Consider the following 18,001-nt stretch of genomic DNA (forward strand, 5'->3'; position numbering starts at 1 on the left):
CATCCTGAAACCTGATCATCCTGTGTCTTTGCCCACCAGGATGCATATATTACATTTTAAAGCCTAAGGGCCTATGGTGTTTGTCTCCATCTGTGGGAGGACAGAGATACATGCAGCACGGGCAGTGATGATGTAAGTGGAGACAAAAAAGTCCCCATAACTGTCAATTCATTAATTTTACTAGGACAATTTCACACTCATAAATCCCAATTCTACTTTAATGTTTTCATGATTTAATTTAGAAAGTATTTTCAGTTGATAGATATGTATATACAGTTAATATAATCCAATATATTCTTTAAAGAAGAATGTTATTGCCTACCTTTATTTCCTACCTTTTCTGTTAAATTATTTCATGTATTTATTTATTTGCGTTACTTTGAGCCTTTAATTTGTTACCATGTTGATTGTATCAACAAACTGAAAGTGAAGTCATTTCCTTTATGCTCTTAATTTCAGTATGATGACTTATTGTTTTCCATGTGTGACGCATTAGTCACACATGGACTATACAAACAAGTACGACGAAAAAGCTTATGCAATATTCAGGCTAATAGTTGGTTATAGACATAATACCACAACAGGCACTAATTAAAAAATAAATAAAAGTACAACAAGGACTTTTTAAAAATTATTTGAATAGTCTATTACATATTTTTTTTATGTCATCAGAAAAAACATATGGCATCATTAATGTTGTTTTAAAAAAACTTCTTAGTAATTTGTTTTGACACGACTTTGTTTTTGCAAGACGGAACGTTTGTGTTGGGGTTCGCAGGGAAGGATTATCAGGTCGGACTCGGTTGTTGCTTACAGTTTTCAGGACAGAAACTGCACTGGTGAGTGTTTCTTTCATTGGGTTGAGCTCGGTAAGGAGTATGAATTAGTATGAATCTATCAGTAGACATATATACATGTTTTACATCTAATATCCTTCATGAAATAACCGTGTCACGGGATAAAACGCGTTATTAGTTGGAGGCCTGGACAGCTAGCGTTAGCCTGCTGTGCTAACATCAGTCAACAAGGCGGCTAATAACAAGACCACATCAACTTCCTCAACGCTGTCAAGCAGTTATTTATCTCTTCTTGGTTTCCTTTGTTCCTGTTTGTGTGTTTGAGCCAGCGTAGTCTTTGTTCACGGACTTCTGCAGAAAGTCTTGTGACTGCAAGCTAGCGCACTCAAAGTTAGCCAAGTGTTGAAGCTAGTGTTAACCCAGTATTACGTCATTTCACTCTTCAGGGAAAATAACAACACAGCTGCAGATGTTAGGAGCTTAATAGTAAAGAGATAATATCATCTTAAGATAACAAAGTCTAGCTGTGAGTACATATTTATCTTGAGATACAATATTTACATTAACACCCTCAATGGGAAGACCTCAGCTTCAGATGTGGAGACTGAAGAGGAAACATTCAAATCTTAATATGTGGCAGAGAAACTGAGTTTTACATCTGTTATCAGTTTTTATCTCAGTCACCACCTCCAAGAAACATGCACAGTGTTCTTATCTGTTGATGGCTTGATGAGAAATTAGTTATGGGGTTAGATTATTATCATAATAATAAAATAATGAAATGTTTGATGGTAATAAAAAAACTATCAAACATTTTGCCATATACCACAGTTGTTCTCCCTTTTTAAAGCTGTTGTAATATGGTAGTGATTGCAATATTTGACTGTTGTTGCGGGTCTGCTTTATTATAGGATTGGATTTACAGGATTTTGTAAAGATGTACCTCAATTAGAGCTTGGTATTAAGCCTCACTACTAGTATCAAACTGGTCTGTCTGTGCCATTATTATTAAACTATTAAGTATGAATGTTGGCAATGAATCCAAACAAAATATATATATTTTTATATATATAATTGTTATCCATCCCAAAATTTTCTAAACCAAGGTCAAGTCAGGAAAAAAGTGTCATATTGACACACAGATAATTGTGGTTTGAAGGACAGCAATTATACGCACATCACAGATCTTCATTCGGTCAAAATGTTAGTTTGAAACATTTGATCTGAGATCCAAGGAGGATAGAAACGTTGTACACATACATACATACATGATGCACATACATTTGTGACATCATCTTTTTCCACCCTCTCTAGTAAACAGTATTAGAAACAGTCACTTCCTCTAATAGGTTTCCTGTAACATCCTCTCTTTCTTCAGCAGCAGGTGGAGGGATGAGTCTCTCCCCTGTGATTGGCACAGAAGTGCCAGAAACAGCTAATGGGGTTGTGACACCCGTCTCCTCGGAAAACGGCCCTCATGTTCCAGTCTCAGTGAAATGTGCAGGGGGCAGAGTGCCCTGTCCTGGGGAGGCTTCAGAGGATGAGTCCTTCAGACACACAGAGAACCATGTAGGTGGGGAAAACAGAGTTTATGATGGTGAAGGCTGCTTGGACACAGATATGGACAATAATGAGAAAACAACTAGTTTATCATCACACACCCCTCATGTGACAGACGCGTCCCTCCCTGCAGCCACGTGCACAGCAGACTCTGAATCAGGCTCCAAAGACACAGACTTTCCTGAGGCCTCTAACACTGTCGAGCCACCTGATGCATCTCTGCTGTGGGACTCAGAACAGCATGCACACTCCAAAGACCTATCTCAGCGAGGGGGCCCTGCGACCACATGCAGGCAGCTGACAGAAGCGGAGACTCTAGATGGAGGCGAAGACAGCCGAGAAGAGGAGGAAGATGGAGAGAAGGAGAAACAGGATGAGGAGGAGGATGAAAAGAATGAAAAAAAGTGGAGGCATCAGCATGCAGAGGGGAGAAAAGAGGTGGAGGTGGGTGGACTGTAGGCATTATTAGCTTCATTAGGCTGTGTGTAGAGTAGAAGGCACAATGGGAATAATTGTGTGTTCAGACAGAAGAGGCGGCACGATTGCACGCTCAGTCAACAGAGAGACTCAATCAGACATGTTGGATCATGTTTGAGCCAAGCTGATCAGCTGGCTTCATAATGATTTGTTGATAGAATTGAATGAGTAGTAATTTAACCCCTCTTCTTCCTTTCATCTTCTTCTCCATTCTTCATTCACCCCCTTCCCCAACAACCCACCTTTTAGTCTTTACGACATTACTCCTCCTCAGCACCAGGTTCCAGCACCTCCTCTTCCACTCCTCCACCTCCTCTTCTTCCATCAGATGACGCCCCCTGCCCTCCCCATGTCATGGCCCAGGTTTGGGTCCGCAATGTGCGAGGGATGCAGGACAGCAAGAGCCTGGATGAAATCAGCCAAGCGTTTGGAGGTAGACATCTGTCAAACAGATTTAGTGTTTTCAGTTAGTCTGCCTCGTTCTTCCTCTCCTTTCTATCCTGACTCGATAAATAGATATAATATATAAACGTAATAGAAAAACGAAATGTAGCTACATAAAGGAGGACTTCCGTTTTTAAATTGTCAGTAATCACTGGCAGTATTTTATAACCTTATTCAGCTGATGTTGACATGTTCTCTACAGGTGGTTCAGGGGCCCGGGGAGGGGGCAGAGGAGGCCAGTCAGAGGGTCGGCGCGCCACAATCTCCTCTGCTCTGGAGCTAGAGGGGACGGTCAGCCACGAGGGAGACCTGACTAACTTCATCACCAAGAACCTGGAGCAGAAGATCAAGATGAGTTCTAAGCCCAGTCTGGACTGCAGTGACTGTGAGTATGAGTTCAAGTGAATCAAGTGAATTTTCTTTTATAAATACCGCAACTACTGACAATGAGTAGAAGGTTCACGTAATATTTAAAGTGAACATAGTGAACAGAGTGAACATTTACCTCATTCTTTGAATTTGTGATATTTTTTCCTCTGCATGAAGAGCAGGTTGTAGTAGCCTTTTTGTGGGCAGTGGTGATGAAACTACAGTGCAGGCTGTCAGACTCTCAGTCAGATTAACAGCCAGTTTACCCCTGCAGTGGCTAACAGGCCCAGGCAGCCGCTACTCATCATTTATGCAGAGTTTTGATCATTTCTAAACAAGAAGAAATGGATTGCACTATCTTTAGCAAAACATTTTAGCATAATTGATTTGCCTGTTATCTTATGAGGGACTGATGGAGGCTTGCAAGCATCATCTAACAGCCTACAGTGTTCATAATACTGCAGAAAGTTTATAATAGTTTTTCATCTGATTTTTCTTATTTCATAAGAAGCCATCTTCACTGTTTGCGGTTTCATTTATGTTTGAACAGTTTGAAAGCTTATGTTGATTATATAGTTGGCCATATTAACACATTGTATTTTAACTTGACTACAATGGATGTTTGTAGTGAAGACAAGTCAGATTCTTTCATTTCTTTATTGTAGCATTTGGAAGCGCTGAAAAAATGATTACAGTTAACATAAAGATGTAAGATAAGATATTCCTTCATTAGTCCCACAATGGAGAAATAATATACCAGAGATGATATTGTTATTGCACAGATTAAAGTGAAAGAAAATATATTTATGTTTATTATATGTATATTGCACAGTTGAATTGAAATGAGTAGTATACATGAAGTACTGTGTGGTGCAAATCATGTTTATTATATTTTGTCATTGTTTCATCATCATTATTTGCTAATAATAGCATACTGCAAAGAGATATAAAATAGGAATAATGCATATGACAGTGCTAACATAGTACAACCAATTGTTTCAATAGCAGAACATACTGTACATGATATGTATATGATATATCCAAGTTCCTGAACAGTTTTTTTTTATCTGTTCAGGAATCTGTCAAACAAACCAATGAAGCAGTTGGCCAGAAAAATAACAAAAAACAAAAATCCTGATCAGAAACCTTGTCGAAAGCTATCTGACAGGTGATCTGGTGCCATTTTTGTTCTCAACCCAGCCTTTTTTGCCAAGATGTTGTACAGAGCTGCTGTTTCAGTAATGCTACATTATAATCTAGATTATATTTCTGTTTCCCTACATCATTTTTTAAAAGTAGCTGGTTTTCGGAAAGTGGTTCAAAAAAACCTTCACTCAAACAAAAAAGTTACAGATATGTTTAGCTGAATGCTTAAAATGTGATGAAGACTCACACTTTGGCTCTTTCCGTCGTCCGACTCGTTCATGGCTGATTGAATTAGTCTGACATTCAGACAGTGTTAATGACACAGCAGAAACTCAGCTGAAAGACCTCACTGAAACTGATATAGAGATGCTTTCTTGAATACAGCTATTAAAGAAATTAAATAATCTCTTTAAGTTCAGCAGGGTGACCTCATCAACACAAAAAAACCAACATCCAGTGTGTGCATTAGCAGCCATCTGTCTTGCCAAATTTTCCCAAACTGCTGCCGTTCACTCAAGAGATAAACCCCTCTGGATTACAGTGTCAGCTAAACTGGCCACTCAATTTAAACACAGGACCAGAGTCAATACGCCTTTTGTGGCAGCTCATTCCCTCTACCTGCTGATTCAATTTGGATGGATGACTCACAGACTTTGTTTAGACTGGACGGATTTATAACTGAGGTCCTGCTGCAGCTTAACAGGAATCGTTTCCACAGATAGAAACTTGTCTTTTTGGTCCACCGACCAGCTGTGATTTGTACATGCCAAGATTTAATGACTTCAGGCACAAGCGTTCTTTTGGTGAAGTGCCATAGTTTGTTTAAATGTGTGCAGTCCGTCTGTCTTTTTCTGAGCAAGAGTTTCTTTAAATGAGAATAATTCTTCAGTTATATATATCATGTGTGAATTTGTCTGCTTTCCTCTTCTCACAATTTCTTAGCTTGTGCATAAAAAGCTGTTGTTTATGTGGTCTGTCTGAACATGTGTGTGTTTGTTTGGGCTGAAATCATTTGTGTATTAGTCATTGGACAGAAAACATCAACATTTTTGACAACTGATAAATCATTTCTCATTAATCAAGAAAAAATGCAAACATTAGCTGGTTCCAGTTTCTCAAATGTGATAAACACTTTTATCCATTTTGAATTATTTAAATATGATCTATACATTATGTGTAAACCATTATACTCTTAATAGATTAACCAGAAGTATAATTAATAGGAAAATAACTATTAGTTGCAACCCTACTATTGTATATTATCTGTCTAATCTCTGAAGTATTTTTTCCCAGCGGACTGTTCAGGTCCCATTTACGGAGGCCGGGGTTTGTCACGGAGACCAGCGGATATCCCACCCATTGATCCTGCCGTCCTATTGGACCTTGAGAGACACACCCAGGAAGTGGCGCAAAGTGTGGAGATGATGATGCGGAGCCTCAATGGGACCATCCAGAATGTGAGTTTTGAATCAGTCAATCATTTTACTGTTCTGATGATGTAAATGCATGTATGCACACACCGCCTCTTACCCTCTAACAAGACACTAGCGAGCTCTCCTTGCTCTCTTCTGTCCTCTCACATACACCCACTGTTTTCCTCACCCATATTTTATTATTCTCTGTTCATCTGTCCATTCAACCAGATGACAGCTCTGAGTGTGGGCTATATCCAGACCTACAGAGACTCAGTTGACAGCCTGGGAGAGTCTGTGGACATGAGTATAAAGGTGAAGTGTGTGTGGGGGTTTGTTTGTGTGTTTGTTTGTGTTCCTTTGACAGACAGTAACACGTTCATTCTCATTCTCTGGGTATTGTTGGTGGTTATTCTAGGAAATATAGGGCATCATATAAAATTAAAAAAACACATTAATTGGGCCCACTAGAACAGCTTTCATTATGATTATTGGTTAATTATTTCGATGACATACCATGACGTCATCCGCCTGCATAGATGAAGTCCATTCAATACGGCAAATCAAATCTTGAATAAAGCAATAATGTGGTGTTCAGTCATAGGCAGAGGAGATGGTCACATTGTGCCTGATAGCATCCTGCTGCACAACACAAGAGCCGCATACAACAACCCACATTAGCTTTCCTACTTCAATCTCTTTCTTATCTAACTTAGATACGTGAACACACACCATGTCTGTACCGTAGCTTGTCTAACAAGACGCAAAACAAACATTCACAGGGGAATATTGTACCACTTTATGTCAGTTAGCAGGCTAGATAGCTAATTAGCTGCTCAGCTGCAGCACATTAAACTGCATGTAAACATACCTAAAAATGTGACTTCAGTCCAGTTAGATGCTGGTTAGGTCATTGCTCTTTAAAACCTCTGTTAGTGATACTGTCTGTCCACAACTTGTTGCTACAGCAGTTTCTTTAGAGTATTCTGATGTTCTTCCAAAGACCGTTTTTCTTCATTCTAACAATTCAATACTATTAACAATACATTAAAAACATGGTTACATTATTTTTCACTTTTTGATTAAATGTGATTTCAGTTGGATATGAGCTATTCTGAATATTATTACCAGAATATGATTTACACCTGGAGAAAAAAAGGGCAAATCTGAAAGGAAAAAAAGCATTTATTAGGTGACCAAAGCATTTCAGCTAGTTTATGAGAAGAAGTCATGCATCAAGGCCACAGTGGGCAAGGGCCATAGTATCATCTTTTTAATTGCCTGCCTTTGTATTTTTCTCTCACAGGGCATGTACACACTGATGGCTCGTTGCGAGGAGTTGGATCGTTCCATGCAGCCCATACACACCCTGGCCTCACAGATCCGTGACATCAAGCGAACCCTGGATGCTCTGGAGGCGATCTGCAAGTAACCCCAGCCTTGCAGTACAAACACACATCCCAGCTGCAAAGACCCAACATAAAGCACATCCCATGATGCTGTCTGCAAGTAACCCCACCCCTCAGCAGGTAGCACACACACACTGCAGTGAAGATTAAGTGCACCTCTGGATTCCTGGAAATATTGCGACTAGGCATGCTGGATGATTGGCGCTCATAGTCCCTCTGCTTGTTCATCATCTGGAGATGACCGTGTTTGTGTAGTGAGATCTCCGATTAATTGCGCTTGATTCGCTCTCGGGACTGAGCTTTTTTCTTTTTTCTTTTTTAAACAATCTCACTTCCTCTAATGAAGTTGTCGTGTTACAAAAATCTCACAGATTAACCTTTTTTTGGAGACACTGTGAAGTGCCCTGAACACACAGACACACACAGATCTCTGAAAGTGTGAATTGATGCACCTCTTCTCCCACTTTGCAGACTAAGCAGGTAATATGTGGTATATTCCGTCCGGCCCGCTTGGTTCAGATTGCACTAACCTGTCCTTACCACATGTGGGCGATGTCTCTCTCTCTCTGTCTCTGTCTTCGCTTATGGAGATGTCTGTATGAACCGCTCAGAAGGCGGTGACTTTTGGACAGGGAACAGAAAGTCTATTTTTTAATCTTATGCAACAAAGATCAGATTATTTTACTGCAGGCTAAACGTGGGGACAGAAGTATCGTGTGTCAGTCTGTCTGTCTTTTTTTATGTTTATTTATTCCGTTCTCACAGCATGCATACATTTTGCCACACTGGGAACTGACCTGTACAACCAGATTTCTCTGCTGTTTGGTCACTGAATAGTTTAAGCACAGTGTTTTAAGAATTTAAACATGTTGCTCAAATGCTGCTTAAAGGTACTTGTTGAAGGAAATTGGGGTGTTTCACTTTTTCTACTCTTTCAGACTGCCTATCAATTTAAAACAAGCAAACTCCGACTCACAGGTCTACTTCTCTGCTTTTATTTCTTTACCATCAGTCTTAATCAGGCTAAAATCTCATTTGCTTCCTCTGTGTCAATGCAGTCCAAGATGTTGTTGAGAACATAGCTGGAAAAATATCTGAAACCATTTAAAGTGGTTTAATTTACAGGCGTATAAGTAGCAGACAAACTGCTCAGAGTGTCATTAAATGGGTTGTGTTGGTTTTGTGTCTATTCAGCCTATTCAAAGAAATGATATCTGTATTAAAAGGACTCCGTTTCAAAACACATTATGAATCCATTAAACTCTACTAGAAGAGAAATTATGGGCATTTTGCCAGCCGAGGACTTAAAGAGCTGCTGATCTTTAACCACACGCATATATATTTGAGGTCCTGGTTATAAATGTAAATATTCCTCTTAGGAAATGGTGAATGCCGTAATTTGGAACAAAACTCTACATTTACCCTGCATTGACTACATTTGCTCCTGGAGGGTGTGGGGGGGGGGGTGGTCTGTAAATTCAATTCAAATAAGTTAAGGCTTCTCAGAGAAATGACACAGTGAACAGTTAAATTGCTGTGCAGCATGTCCTCGTTTTTCTGTCTGCATCATGACAAAGATTGGACACTTCATTTAAACCGAGGAGAACTAAATCTGGGAAACAGCGCTGGATGCACTCTGCCTTTGGATGTGAGCTAAGGTGGACTCAACATTTAACTGATGATGAAGTGAGTATTTATTAAATTACTGAATAATAAAATCCCCAGACACTGAATTACTGCAGTTTTACTTGATACTTTACCAACCTACAGCCATTTGCTCTACTGGAGCATTTTATTTAATTTAATGAGGAGACTGTGGTACTACTGTCATTGCACTGTTGGTACCCTTGTAGTAGATCATAGTACGTGTACTAGAATTTTGTACTATTACTCGTACATGTACCTATTACTGACGGCAGGCAATATGTTAGTAGGCTTGAGTAGTGTTGAATAGTGTTGTGATCTGTTTCTTGATTCTAACACTTCAGATGTGTCCCGCACTCTTTATTTTATGATTTATTCAAACAAACTACTGAAGTGGATTTTGGGATATTTAAAAAGAGCAATACTGCAAGCAATTAAGTACACATATTTATCGTGGCTGCAATATTGATACTTAAATTGGATATAAAATCCATGGTTTTAAAAGGTGTTTTCAAAGTATCATCTCGCAGCGGTGTGTAATTGTTATGACCCTGGTCCTCTTGGTGATCACTGAAATTGATTCGTATTTTTTTCATGACTGAAAAAGGTTAAATGCTCTTTCCAGATAAATTTGGCTTCACCTTTCCAAATAAAAACAGTTTAAAAAAACAACATTTGGGAGTCTTGGTAAATTGCCAAGGTAAAGAAGGATCCTGTGTGATCCATGTGAGATATTAGAGGAAATGTCACTTTGTTGTTCATAATATATATAATTGTATGATTCATTTTCTGTTGTACAATCAGATGCACCAGTGTACATATGATCTCTTTCTGTAACTAAAAAATGATTTAGATACCCTTCGTCTTGAGTGTATATTTTAATGAAAAATAATAAATAAATTTACATCAGCTGCAAATACAAATGTTTCAGTCTTTATTTACAGTATATTGCCTCAAGGACAGGGAAGAAACAAATATAAACCACACAGACTTATAAAAAATATGTACATGTATGTGGCTACATAAATTGACAATCGTGGAATGAATACTGTATTTTCTGAGAGTGTTTCTTTGATTGAGCAGATACTGCATTAAAAATGGAATTTGTGATCACAATAATCTTTGCAGGAGACTTAATGACCAATGTTCAACAGTGCAGTTTACCCAGGACATAGGTAGAGGGTGCTAGAGAGCTCAGAAAAACTGCTCTTGTCCAGTGGATATGCCTTTTGAAGGAATGTATTATCATTTTGGATAGAAGATATCAATGTAAAGCCTGCATTTATTTGTCAGTAAGCGATGTGTATGCTAAACACAATGATCAAAAGTATTCAGTTTGCCCCAAAACTGTATTCTCTGCTTGTCCGAAATAACATTTAAATGATGTAATTTTCAAACTTTAAAATGAAATAATTTTACAATTAACAGCCCTTTAAGGCAGATCATAGAGTTGTTCCGCCCACATTACAAAAACATTTTAAAAAATTATTTTCTCACATACCACTACTAGTATCTAACCATACAGAGGTATTTGTTGAATTTTATTTCATATGTGGTGCTCACAGCAGTGAAAAATGACATCTCTTTCCACAAAGTGTCTTGGTTACTCTTGGTAATGAATTTCACTGTCAGCAGTTTTCATTGGAACTAGTTTTTTACTGAAATGGTAACCGTGACTTCTGTTTTTTTGTAATTTGAGTAAACCAACATGTTAACCCAATACATACACTCAGTGGAAGGGGATTGGGTTCATTAGGCCTTGAAATGAAGAAGTAATTTCCACAAAGCAAAGCACTGACACTGAGTAAATGACAAAACAAAATGTGCAAAGGAAATAAAACCTCATTGCAGGTTTTACAAACTGAGTTTCCTGATCCTCCATCGTATGGTTTGTGCTGTCTTTTCTGTTCTATTGTCGTAAGGTTTAAACACAGCCAGTAGAAACTGAAAAAGTGACGAGTGTTTGTACCGCTGTCTCTTGGCACATCCAGTGAAAAAGCTTTGGACTTCCAGCGCTGAAAATAGTTAATTGTCCTGTCTTTTTCTTTGATACTCCATTGATCTCCACATGACAGTATGTTCATAATGAGGTCAATGGTCATGCAGCACTCTTGTAAGCTAGCAGGGATTCAGTGTCTTGCTCAAGGGCACTTTAGTAGGGTGCATAACTGCAGTTAGAGGTTCGACCTTCCAGGTGAAGGCTCGTTTAGTTCACATTTTAAGGTTCCAGGCAGAGACTTAGAGCCACCAGCAGCAGCAGGACAGTTAGGTTTGAGGAAGTCAGCAGACTCGTACCGCAGTCTGTAGGTTCTGCCAGTGAAGGCGTTGGACTTCCAGTACCAGTAACAGTAACAGGTGAACCGCTTTCCCTTAACTCAGTCCCAGAGGCACCTTTTGTTGATGAAGCTATTGTAGTAGAGGCTGTCGTCGTCCCCACTACATCTCCAGCATTTTCTTCTACCGTTCCCCCAACAGAAGCCCCATCTTTGGGGGACTGCTGGTCTGAGACGTCCCTGTCTGCAGTCTTGTACCACTGGCACTGGAAGTCTTTCTTCCAGATCTCAGCTGGGTCAGGTTCAGCTGGTTTGGCATCTGTGTCCGGCTGGTCTGTGGTCTTTGCTGCCTCTGCCTGAGAGGGAAGAACATAATGCTGGTATTGGCAAAAACATGTCTTTTTTCCATAGAATATATTAAAGCATTTTATAATATCAGTCTAAAAAGGAATATTGCTAAAATTCAAACTGGAAGAATGTGAATACTGTGACAGCATCAAACAGGGTATTGTTTTGTATTTTTGTAGAACGGATATTACCAAAGCCCCATCCAGAGATTTGAAAAAACTAATGAGTGTTTCCAGAGAAGCACAGTGTTCCTGTGTTCAATGGAGGAGCATCAAACTCCACCAGAGCCCTCTCTGTTGTGTTTCAAGTATTCTCTCCATCTCTCTGCTTCCTCACTGTCTAAACACAGAAGATCCTCAGGCAACCTGCTGTTTATTTTTCTTCCCTTTTTTATAAAGTCACACCTGGTTGTCTATCAGTCGTGACTCAAACTGAGTTTTTCTCTTTCCAACTTTCCACACAGAGAAAACATACATTTAGAACATGTGTCTCTTTACATTGCCCTTCACTATGTACGCAGCCTTTTGTGACTCATCATCACATCGTAGGAGACTTTTATATCTCAGCAATCTAATTTGTTTGTTAACCTTTGTTCAAGCATGATTTCACTGTGGTTACTGCACAGCTCTTTCCTCAGATAATGAAGTAATACACCCTCAATTGTTCATTACATACACATAGCTAAAACATCAGTTTAGTTGAGTAATATTAAAAGCATCAGAAACAGCAGCTTTCTAAATGAGCATTCAGTTGAATCAACAGCTATCAAAGCAGAACAAAAGTTAAACATTGTAATAGGGTGCACTGCAGGGCAGTTGTGTTGAACTGTATTAGTTTTACCTAATAAAAAGATAAGTAAGACCTGTCTCATGTGTCAGTACGTTCTTGTGGGTCACCACACTGGATTGGAGTCTGTCATGGCTTTGCATTATGACTCAAATCTGCTTTGATGATAGTAGTAGTGAATGCAAGACCAAGGACAGAACCAATCTATATCATCTATATCTGAAACTGTTTTTTATGGCTAATAGTAGAAGTGGGCATTGTGGTTGCGCTGTTTGACAATAACTGTGTTACATTAAGAAAAACACACTTTATAAATCCAGCACATGTAATTCTTTATCTACTTGAAGTGGCACTCAATCACCTTTTCTGTCACCTTCTCCAGCACTTCGGAGGGGGGCGGGAGGTGGAGGTAGGCAGAGCTGTCTGGATTTTGACGGACACATCGGCCTTTTCCCTGGCACAGGGAGGCTGAGCACAGTCGAGTTGCTGTGGTTACGTTGATGGAGTAAGGTCCCAGAACTTTACGGACAAACTCTGCCAGGTCCTGACACTCTCGCTGGGAAATGAACAGACAGTATAATATAAAATAGACAGTGAACATTTCCTTTGTGTGGTTAAGACAATGCCTTTTCTTCTCATGTTACAAAAGTACACAATTTAAGCAACTTTATAGTTGTGTACCTCTGTCTTAGTCTCTTTTCTCTCCCAGATGACTACTCCGGCTGTTCCCATGGCAGCACTCTCTCCTATGGTGCTGACCAGGTCTGCCTGTAAAAAGATAATGTACAAAGAAACTATAAAACAGTGATCAGTGTGTTATTTTTATTTTGTTTTCTAGGGGAGCCCAGCATGCTGTTTTTCAAGTTGTCTCTTGATGTCTGTCATGGTATGATGGAGAAGTATACACCATTACAATTTTTGTATCAAGCTTCTGTATGTTTCACCACAAGTCATACATCTGCAAACGTGGACAGCAGTAGCAAGAAAAACATGTCAGCAGATTAATTATTTTCTTTTTCAAATGAAACCTTAACATAAGACTTTGGAATAGAATAGAATAGAATAGTCTTTATTGTCATTGTACATTAAAGCAATCCCTATGGTATCGCAAGTAAAATAAAGAAAGAAGGTGCTTGTGAAAGAATAAAATAAATGAGGATGAAGTACGAAAACTAACCAAGTATTAAACTAACTAAACACACACACACACACACACACACACACACACACACACACACACACACACACACACACAGACATTCCACTAGCTGCCATCAATATTGCCCTTAATATTACACTCAAAATTGCTGTGGCAGTTATTACAGGATCAGGTTTTTGGAGCATTTAGAGCAGTTATTGCTTTAGAATAATGTGTTTTAACTGTCCTGTAATGTATACCTGAGCACAGCAGTTCAAACAGAGTGTGACCCGGGTGGGATGGGTCTTTGTAGGGATATAATTATTACTAGTAGTAATTAATACATAATAATAAAAACAAGACATTTATTAGTTCACAGTGTTTTAGCCTGTCTGGCCTTCATCAACTACATACTATAAGCTAACCCAAAACATTCACATGGCAATCCAGGTTAGTAAATCAGGAAATCATTGTTAAGATTAGAAAAACAGAAAATGACACAAGGACAGAGATGCCTATTAATCATAAATCTTCCAATATTGTCATACATACAATATTATAGTCACACTCATATTTCCCCCAACATGTTTGTAATACACCTAAATAGAATACCAGACATACTAGATGTTCATGTCTCACCTGTGATAGGAATGTATTAGTTGAAGCGTAGACGCTTTTGACAAGTGGGAATACAGGAAGATCGAACGCCGTTCCAGCCAGGGATGATACTCGTTGTGCTTCTTTGATTTGACTGGACAAATAAAGCCTGGCTCCAGAGGTTTCACCCTAAAAAAATACCAATACTTTGTTTGGTTTACACTGAATTGCTACAATCAACTACATCTTTTTGTAATGTAAGGCACCTTGAAACAGAATTGAATCTGGATTTCAATTATCTGAGAACATGGTAAGAACTTGCTTTGACAAGGACATTTTTTAAACTTTTTTTCAAACCTTACTGATAAACCAGACATGGCATTTTTCATTTCACTGGATTTTTGGCATTAAACTGAGAGTTGTCTTCCTGCAGTTTTATAAATGTTGTGAACACCTTGAGGGCCAAGCTTGAGTTTGACAATACTTCACAACTTTTTGTGATTTGATCTTGCTTTCCTCCCTATAGTTTTAGTTCCTGTTTATATCAAGCTCAGAACTTTAAAAGACACAAAAGATAACATTTTCTTTGCCTCATGACTGATTTTCTATTCTGCCAATGTAGATTATTATCTGTATTAGTATAGTAGGCTTAGCTTTATTTTATTTCCAGCAGAAGGCGTAGGGTATGAACAGTTGATACAACTGTGAAAAGATACACAAAAGAATAACAAAGTAGCGTAACTCACCTGCAGCTTCTCCAGGGTGAGGAGAGGGTAGAGGGCAGAGCATCGTTTCCATAGCCACAGGAGCTCATCGTTAAGGGCCATCTCTGCAGCAGGGCACTGGCCGGTGTAATTGGCTAACATGGTTTGGGCAGGGTCGCCAGTGTAGCAGCTGGGGTAAGGGGAGACTCCCCATAATGCTTTTGGCCTTGACCTTTTGACCTCCCGTAGAGTCTCCGTCATTACTGACTGGGCTGCTGCCTCAAAGTCCACCTGTGATGAGATCAATAGATCAGCTTTCAGTTTCCCCCAAAGTTTTTCTATTTTTCTTATCTTAAAAACTTGAAATTTCCAGTGACTTGTTTGTTTATTAGCCAAATAATCACACTTTGAGAATATTATGATAGTGAGAGAGTGTGATGTGTAAGTGAGATTATAGACCAATTGACTGCTTGTTGTGAAGGAAAATGAATCGGTTAGTTGAAACCAGACATTACCGTCTAGTTATTTCATCTATAAATGGTCTCTCAACTGACTTGTCCTGCAAATTATATACAATAGATATCCATGTCCTGAAACAGAGGGTTTTATGCATATCCCACTCCTGTAATTTATCATAACATGGTCCAGTCAAGTCGCAAATCAACAACCTCTGTTTATCTTGGCCCTCTTATCACATCTCTTCCAAATCAAGTGAATTCACATTTATCAAGAGTTTTGTGTTTGCATACTATTCATATACATATACATAAGAGATCAGGTATATACCCTGTACAGATTTATGTTGAAGGTTTTGGATGAAATGCAAGTATATGGTTAATCTTTGTTGTAACTTTGACCCCAGTGTTTTTCTGCTGAGAAAATCATGCAGACACCCGTTTTTGTCATTCAGTCAGTGAGTGTCTGTCATCACATTATATATACTCTATATAACTTTTCTTGTTCCTCACCCTCATCTCATGTTCCCCCATGCCTGCCATACTGCTACCTTATTTTTCCGCCTCTCATTTCTTCCTTTAGTATCTCTCTAAATGTGCTCCTATTATAACTTTCAAAAATTATTGGCAATATACTGTAAGTACTATTTTTTGGTGTAATGCTCTTGAGTAAGTGGGATCATAGAGGTGCTATTAGCGACTGCATTTAAGTCCTGGTAAAAAAAAGCGGATATTTGCATTTCCATCAAAGATTTTCTCTTGACTGAAGAAGAAAAACATTTTTGAAGTGTTTTTTCCCCCATGAGCATCTTGAGCACTCCACCATCTGTCAGCAACATTGAAAGTTTTCTTCCCATCTCATCTGTGCTCCCCCAACCTTTCCCTTATCCCTCTTTCCTTTTCATATTTAGTCATTTATCTTCCTTCCTTATCTTCCTTCCTTATCTTTCCTTCTTCCATAGCTGTTTTTTTCCTGCTACCATCTACTTTTTTTTTATCCCATCTATACCCACACTTTTCTTACCTTTGACCACTTCTCCACCTCTTCCGGGGTCCAGGCAGGAAAGAAAGCTTTCATCAGGTTCCTCGATGCCTCAGGATACATTGCCTGCCTCTCTCGGTTTCGCGACCACTGGGGGACCCACTCTGACCAGCGTACGACCCCTAGCCCAAGGTATCTTGGGGCAGGTAAAGCTGTCTCCAAGTCCTGCTGAATCTTCTGAAGGTGGCTGTCCAGCCGTGTGTGCTGTGGTAGTCCCCCATTGACCGGTGTGTCTCGCTCTACAAAATACGGGTAGTTCCCCAATGTGTCCTCGTAAAAGACCAACACGCGGCCCTCCCGTTCCATCCCAAAAGATCCAGGGTCAGGCCGACCAGAACAGGAAGAGTCAGGGATGCCCCAGAAGATGATAAAAGGCTGTCCATATAGGAGAGGGGGGCGAGCTTTCTGGGGTGGACCAGCTGTACCAAGGTCAGCAAAGGCAGCAAATAAAAGGAAGAGGAAGGGTAGTAAAACTGGAGGATGGGCTTTAATACTGGCTGATGAGAAAGATGTGGCTGATGTGTGAGTCCTGAGATTGTAAAGTGTCAGTTTAGGTTCTGGCTTTGGGTGTGGATGCGGCCGTGGCTCGGTCCACGCCATTGGAGCGGCCACCTCTCAGGCTCTCACCCCTTCAGGCTTTCACAGCCAATCATGTTTCTGAAAAACACAGGGGGAATCAAAACCTCATCAGTCTGTTATGTGATATGGTCATCAAATGAAGTCATTATCAAAAGTATATCATTTGTTGCTGATTTAATTTAACAAACTAAGATCAAGGGGGTCAGTACATATAATTACAAAAAACCTAACCCTAACTTTAACCACTTTCTAATGAACTGTCCTTGTGTAAACTGTTTAATGTGAAGTGTGTGGATTATCCTGAGTTACTGGGATATTATATCTTGAAAAACCACCACAGACAAACAAAATTCAAACAAAAGCCTCATGATTTAATTTTCCTTTTTTTTTTTTTTGCTGTATGCCTGCAAGAGTTAATTAGATTCCCCTGACAATTTAGCCCAACTCTGTTTTGTCATTAAAGTGTCTTCTTTTAAAAGCTTATCTTCTCTACCAGCCTTCAGTGGGAGTAGATCACAGATGTCTCTCCCTCAGTCACACATTTCATGAAGAAAGCTGGTCTAGTTAATATTTGATACACTGTGAGAAATAATACAGTAGGTGCAGTTGGGGACCAGGTTTTTAAATGGTTATGGATTGTGTGCATGTCTACACACAATAGTAACCTCTCCATAGAGGTGGTGGGAGAGAGGGGGGGGGGGGGGGGGTTTGGCCAAACTGTCCACCATCACGGACAACACATCCCACCCTCTGCATCAGACTGTGAGGGCCTTAAGCAGCTCCTTCAGCGACAGACTCATACATCCCAAGTGTAAGAAGGA

The 18,001-nt window shown here is 39.5% G+C and overlaps 2 protein-coding genes across 3 annotated transcripts; one reads left to right on the forward strand and one right to left on the reverse strand.

Moving 5' to 3' along the window:
* Positions 1 to 789: 789 nt before the first annotated feature.
* borcs6 (BLOC-1 related complex subunit 6) lies at positions 790 to 10,169 on the forward strand. 2 transcript variants are annotated; one of them, XM_053318231.1, is made up of 7 exons: positions 790 to 839; positions 2,179 to 2,801; positions 3,084 to 3,267; positions 3,481 to 3,663; positions 6,087 to 6,250; positions 6,437 to 6,520; positions 7,512 to 10,169. In XM_053318231.1, exons 2-7 carry the CDS (start codon positions 2,190 to 2,192, stop codon positions 7,635 to 7,637), a joined length of 1,353 nt encoding a protein of 450 aa, XP_053174206.1. In that variant the 5' UTR covers positions 790 to 839; positions 2,179 to 2,189; the 3' UTR covers positions 7,638 to 10,169. The 2 variants fall into 2 exon arrangements, with proteins under 2 accessions (XP_053174206.1, XP_053174207.1); XM_053318232.1 differs by having other exon boundaries at positions 816 to 839; positions 2,176 to 2,801.
* A 1,307-nt stretch (positions 10,170 to 11,476) lies between these two features.
* On the reverse strand, positions 11,477 to 17,278 carry si:dkey-72l14.3 (Glyco_hydro_56 domain-containing protein). Its single transcript, XM_053317923.1, has 6 exons — positions 16,584 to 17,278; positions 15,147 to 15,395; positions 14,443 to 14,589; positions 13,347 to 13,433; positions 13,027 to 13,221; positions 11,477 to 11,887 (listed from the first exon to the last, which is right to left on the reverse strand). The coding sequence occupies exons 1-6, from the start codon at positions 17,199 to 17,201 to the stop codon at positions 11,477 to 11,479; spliced, it is 1,707 nt and encodes a 568-aa protein (XP_053173898.1). The 5' UTR covers positions 17,202 to 17,278.
* Between the last annotated feature and the right edge of the window lie 723 nt (positions 17,279 to 18,001).

This window comes from Scomber japonicus, chromosome 4, assembly GCF_027409825.1.
Source record: "Scomber japonicus isolate fScoJap1 chromosome 4, fScoJap1.pri, whole genome shotgun sequence".
NCBI classification, from domain to species: domain Eukaryota; kingdom Metazoa; phylum Chordata; class Actinopteri; order Scombriformes; family Scombridae; genus Scomber; species Scomber japonicus.